The following is a 6,394-nucleotide window of genomic DNA, read 5'->3' as shown; positions in this document are numbered from 1 at the left end:
TCAGTGTGAGAATGAGTCCCTTTTTGCAACTTGAGGTGGAAACGAGTCCTGCAGAGAAGTGTGATCTGAAATCTAAATCTCTGCACAAGACGCTGCATCAATTTTATGGGAGGATGAGATGGTTAGCCTTTATCTAGTTGATTTATTTTCAAGGAGCGATCAAAGCAGATATCTTAGGAAGCTTCCTGTTTTTTATCACAAAACTTATACAATTTTATCTGAAAAATAAAAAATATTTCTGGCTGAATTCTGAGGGATATAGGCTATGTCAATGTACTGTATTGCCATGAAAATTAAAAGTGTAAAATAAAAATCTGAGGTTTCCTTCACTTGAATCCATTTAGACATTTTAAACCTCCAACAATATTATTTCCTAAATTAATAAAAAATTAAAACTATGAATAAAACCACATAGTGATCGTGTTAAATGTCAAATATATTTTTCCGGTAGTGTTTTCTAGTGCACCTCTGCATTAGGAGTTATAACTTTTGAGCTTTTTACAAAACAAAAGCCTAGAAACCAACCAGCAGAAACTCAGCAGGTTTTACTAACGCAGAAAAAAGTAAACTTGAACATCCTTAATACTAGATAGTTTATAAGGAAATCAACTTTTGCGGAAAAACATTTTCCCTCATATAAAACAGACCACAAACTGATTATTGTCCATTAAAATAAATGCTTTTGCAGTGTGTAGGCAGCACAATAAAACCAAGGGGAGTTCAGTGGCACCAGCAGGATTTTATTATTTCTTCAACTTGTTTTGTTAGATTTTGAACAGAGACCCGAGGAAAACACATCTATAATGTTGTAAATTATTGCAAGCACATTGGAGAAGCAGGCAAATGTGCTTTTGCTCTCTTTTCAGGCACAAAGACCTCTTTTGATCTCTGTGGGGGACAAAGATAAACTCATTTAGATGTGGGTGTTGCTGAACTATAGGGTTCAATAAAACCAGTTTTTTTTTATTTGAATTTACAGCATTTTTTTTTTTTTGTGGGTCAAAACTGTTTTTGTTGCACGTCTGTTTTTTGATTTTTCAGATTAAGTACATCTTTATTTTCTTAGTATTCAACAAATATAGTGCTCCTTGCAAGCTGTAATGTCATTTGATTGCATTCATAGTTACTTTGTTATTTGCGCTTGATGGAAATCAGTATAACTTAAAAAATACACATCTCAGCTGGGTGTTTTCAAAGATGATTACAGAAGAAAACACATTTTGGTTTAAAAAAACAACACTGATGCACATACAGAACATGACTGAGGTCATATATGTTACTGTAATGGCACGTACAAAACACAAACACACACAAAAATACCACCCCCCACACACATATATATACACACACATCCACACAGAGATGCATCGTTTGCAGAGCTGATGTCACGCATCAGTAGACGATTGAGTCGATGGTGTGCTGGGTGCTGAACTCCTGGAAGTCGTCGGGGATGGTGTCTAAAAAATAAAATAAAATAGACAAATGACAAAGCAGGTATTATGAGAAAAATGGAAACAGTCAGGTCAAAGGTTTTCACCTCGCAGCTCTTTATGAAACAAGATGAAACAATTCTTTCTCAGTTGAAAAAAAGAGCTCGGGTTATGGAGGAAGTGTTGCTGAAATGATTGATTAGAGTGTTGTTCTTTTACACCAAGAGGTTGAAGTTCTGCTTTGTAGTTTGTAAGTTTTTATCACGTTAAAACATGAAAAAAATAACAATAAAATATTTCTTAAAAGAAGGCATATTGCCCATAAATGGTATAATAAATTTTTAACCAAATCTCTCCTATTAGTGCTCTGCTTATGTGATGGTGAAGAGTCTCATTCACATACAATTATTAATGTTTTAGGAGTTTCAATAATATATTTTGTAGTGGTTCCTGAAATATTTTGCTAACAGACAAACAGAAAAAAAGGAACACACACAGGGAATCGCACCATCATTTGTCTTTCATGATGGCAGGCGATATAAAGAAGGTAAAATTGTGTTTCTGTACCGTTGCAGCGATACTTCAGGTTAGACCAGATGATGTTTTCTTGGGAGAAACAAAACACGCCGAGTCGTCCTCCCCGCATGGTCGTGTCAATGGTCACACCAGAGTCCGCAACCAGTTCGGTTCCCTCGTAGAACCGTACTCTGAACAGGACACACAAAATATACTTTGATCAGTTTTTAATTTATGCTTTAAATTTCTGGTTGACAGATGAGAAAGTAGTCTTCATTTTTTTTTTCATTTCATTTTCTAGAGAAATTGCATTTCCTGTGAAATGCAGTGTGAATGCTTATTGCTGCAGATTTTACAGAAAACAGCTGAATAGTAGCTAAAGAAGCAGAAAGAAGCGAAAATTAGCAGAAGGAAGCAGAAAGACTACAATTGGGCCTAATCAGGCTAAAAGAAGCAGAAAAGAGTACAAAAAAGTTGAAATTATCTGAAAAAGCAGAAATTTTCCAAAACAGCTGAAAAGTAGCTAAAGAAGCAGAAAGAAGCTTTAATTAGCAGAAGGAAGCAGAGAGAGCACAAGTTTGTCCAATTAGGCTGAAAGAAGCAGAAATTAGCACAGAAAGGTGGGGATTATCTGAAGAAAGCAGAAATAAGCAGAAAACAGCTGAAAAGTAGCTAAAATAGCAGAAAGATACTTAAGTTAGCAGAAAGAGCACAATTGTGCCTAATTTGGCTGAATGAAGGAGAAATGAACGCAAAAAGTGGAAATGACCTAAAAAAAGCAGAAATTTATCAAAAACAGCTGAATAGTAGCTAAAGAAGCAGAAAGAAGCTTAAATTATCAAAAAGAAGCAAAAAAGAGCACAAGTTTGTTTAGTTAGGCTGAAAGAAACAGAAATGAGCACAAAAGTGGAAATTATATGAAAAAAGCAGAAATTTCTCAAAAACAGCTTAATAGTAGCTAAAGATGCAGAAAGAAGCATAAATTAGCAATTACTTTTTACTATTTCTCCTACCTGATGTATCCAATTTGGGGGCGGTGCTGCAGGTACCAGCGGTAGGACACTTTATCCTTCCAGCCGACATTTCTTTGGTCCTTCCATAGCAGGCGCACCTGGTCGTTGGTGTCTCCTGTGTGCCACAGTGAGTTTCTTAAGTGTTCCCCTGGACCTGATTTAGATTTCACAGCCTGAAAGTAAAAAAAGAAAAAAAACCCAGAAATGTATGAAAAGCTGTAGGATTTTGCATTAATGCCTTTTTCAGCATCACTTGTGTTTCACCTTGAGTTGAATGCCGGGTTCAGCCACAGCTCTGAAAGGCGTTGCCTGCCAGTAGGTTTGTTCAGTCTGTTTCCACATCACCACATAGAAGGAGGACGAGTCCTGGTAGCCAAAGATGAAGCCGGCGTAGTCGTCGTCGGTAACCGTGTTCACATGGAACGTCCCCTCAAAGTCAACTCCACTGAATGCAGTGTAACCTGACGTCATATAAAGTCATATAGGGTTGGGCTTTGTGGAGAAGGTGGACATTTTCTTAACCCAGAAGGTATGTGCTTCTTACCAACAGCAAGTCCTGGGTCACTATTCATAGTCTGAACAATTTCCATCCCCTGTTTGAAAACAAAAGAGAGAAATGACAATAAATCTTAGTAAATTTTAAACCTCTGGTTTTAGATAAATACACTGCAACAACCATAGCAGCAAAAAGCAGTGCATTGCTCAGCTCTTATGCCACGTTTATCTTGCAGATACTGAATCCTTTAGTTTGTTCACAGGCTAAAAACTGAGCAGATAGACCAGTAAAGGAGCATACTCAATAAACAATAGCCACATGCTGGATAAAAGTCTGCAAACTGCACATAAAGAAGAAAGAAAAGAAGTAAAAAATGGCAAAAGAACAAACAACAAAAACAAATCCACACACATTCAAATATACATCACATCTGAACCTCACCTGGTTCAGGACAACCCAGTTAGGGTCAATCTGAGCATCGCCTTCAGGGTCCAGGACCACCGTCTGATAAGCCCTGAAGTCAGTCAGAGTAACTTCTGCATTCTCAGGACAGTTGTCAATCCTGTCAATCACTTTGTCCTGGTCGAAGTCCGACTCACAAATATCTCCAATGCCGTCATCTGATAAAAGATGGAGTTGAATTCAGAAAGAAAAACTTGAATTTAAGCTCTTCGCTGTCCATACTATGATTTGTGTAGTTTTGTGTTTTTATAGCTGACCTCAGTGCTTGAGTTTGCAAGATGCAGTTTTAAGTCTGTCCATAGTAATTAATAAATTAGTTCCTAAAGTATGAATGAGAATTGGCTGGATGTTCATTATGCAATAAAACAAGTAGAATATAAAACTTATTAATAATCAGCCTTTTAATGTTCTTTTTTTTTTTTTTTACCTCTAACACATGACTCAGCCTTAAAGGCCCGTCCAAACAAGCTGAAGGCAATCAGTTTCTGCACTTCTGATTTTGAACAACAATATTTTCAGAGTGGGGGGAGCAGAAGAGATAAGCAGCTAAGGGGATCCAAAGGTGCAGAACATAAAATAATTTACCAGAACACAGCCCCTAAAAGAAAAGTGCAGCAGTGCACTGAGCAATAACAGGACACACAGCAGTTTGTGAGCTATTTGTTTTGTGCAATCAGATTGATTTTACATGCTTCACAACTTGAGTCTTTCCTGATCTTGTTGTCTTATACAAATAAAGTTGATACATTTGTGAATGTGTTGATGTGCAGCTGTTTGAGCATTAGCATTTTTTCCTTTTTATTCAATAGAAATTGAGAAAACGTCGTCAGGATTCAAGGGGATATACAACTTTTAGTCCATTTTTGAGCCACCGTCAAACTCTCAGACTGTTGGACAGAAATTTACCAACAAGAACGTTGTTGATCCACTTATTTTGAACTGAGTGCCAGCTTCCCTGGGAGACCTTTTAAACTAAGTAATGCCACCATGACTTTCAAAAGTGCCAAAGAACAAACTCAAGCACAAAAAAATGGGCTTTAACTTAAAGCGCTTGATCTGTGTGGGTAGAAAGCTGCAGCCCGGGAATAAATAAATAAATAAAACGACAGAAAATGTTCAGGCAGAATGAGGACAAGTCAGATGATTTTTTTTTTCTTGGGGATAAAAACAACTAGTTTTCTTGGCAGACAAATGTCTCATGAGCAAAACAATAAGTCGTTTTCTTTGTATTGTGTAGAAACTCACTGTTGTCATCAATCTGTTCAGGGTTTGGCACCAGCCTGCAGTTGTCTGGTCCTGGTGGTAAAATATCCGGGATCCCATCGTTGTCATCGTCATCGTCACACTCGTCTCCCAGCCCGTCTTTGTCACTGTCCAGCTGGGAGCTGTTGATCACCAGAGGACAGTTGTCCTTGGTGTCCTGGTGACCGTCACCATCACTACAAGGGAAAAGGACACAATAACATCTGGTTACATCTTTAAAAAGATCCCAGCAGTGCAGGTGTGACAGTGTTGTTACCTGTCTTGGTTTGTGTCACAGGAGTCTCCAACCAGGTCGTTATCTATGTCAGACTGATAGAAAGAAGCATGGGAATTCTTCATTAAAGGTTAAAGTTCAGCGTTTTAAATCTTAAAGTCAGCAGACATCATTCTGAAAACATTTATCTGTTCTGCAAACATTTGATTTAGGCTCTGAAAAGACAAGATTTGATTATGTAAATTGTGCTATAAGAGGCGCAGTGATCAGATGCTGTTCAGACTGTGTTAATCCAATGTTTTGTTGTGAAACTATTTTATTTTATTTTACTTTATGTTCATGCATTTGTCACATCTAGACTGGACATTTGCAATGGTTTGTTATCTGGGTGTCCAAATACTTATTTAAAAAGTTTTCAGTTAATCCAAAATGCTGCTGCCAGGGTCTTAACTGGAGTTAGTGGGAGAGATCACATCTTTCCAGTTTTTACTTCTCTCCATTGGCTTCCTGTCAAATCCAGAATTTAATAAAAAATCTTACTTCTAACCTACAAAGCTCTCAACAGCCTAGCTCCATCTTATATTACAGATCTTATTCTTCCATATTTTTCTAACAGAGCACTTTGCTCTCAGGCTGCAGGTTTACTCACAGTTCCTAGAGTTTCCAAAAGCAGAATGGGAGGAAGATCTTTCAGTTATCAGGCTCCTCTCTTGTGGAACCAACTTCCAGTTTCTGTCTGTGAGGCCGACACATTGTCCAGTTTTAAGACTGGGCTTAAGACTTTCCTTTTTGATAAATCCTATAGTTAGGGTTGGCTTGTTGTTATGCTGCTATAGGCTTAGACTACTGGAGGAGAAATTGACCTAATTTCCTTAAATTAATTGTTAAAACTGAATAGTTTTCATTTGATACTATTTCTATCTTAACGTGATTCTTGACCTGCCATTGTGTATCTGTTCCTCTCAAACCCAGCTGGTCGAAGCAGATGGCCGCTTGTCCT

At 37.6% G+C, this 6,394-nt stretch overlaps 1 protein-coding gene across 1 annotated transcript; it reads right to left on the bottom strand.

Annotated features, from left to right (window-relative positions):
• Positions 1 to 724: 724 nt before the first annotated feature.
• Positions 725 to 5,519, bottom strand: LOC119425097 (thrombospondin-4-B). Its single transcript, XM_037692621.1, has 8 exons — positions 5,437 to 5,519; positions 5,163 to 5,356; positions 3,897 to 4,075; positions 3,504 to 3,552; positions 3,224 to 3,420; positions 2,960 to 3,132; positions 1,998 to 2,137; positions 725 to 1,457 (listed from the first exon to the last, which is right to left on the bottom strand). The coding sequence occupies exons 1-8, from the start codon at positions 5,517 to 5,519 to the stop codon at positions 1,393 to 1,395; spliced, it is 1,080 nt and encodes a 359-aa protein (XP_037548549.1). The 3' UTR covers positions 725 to 1,392.
• Between the last annotated feature and the right edge of the window lie 875 nt (positions 5,520 to 6,394).

Source organism: Nematolebias whitei, chromosome 18 (genome assembly GCF_014905685.2).
Source record: "Nematolebias whitei isolate Nwh7 chromosome 18, NemWhi1, whole genome shotgun sequence".
Taxonomy (NCBI): Eukaryota; Metazoa; Chordata; class Actinopteri; order Cyprinodontiformes; family Rivulidae; genus Nematolebias; species Nematolebias whitei.
The sequence above is the reverse complement of the archived record's forward strand: the minus strand, read 5'-3'. Positions and strand labels throughout refer to the sequence as shown.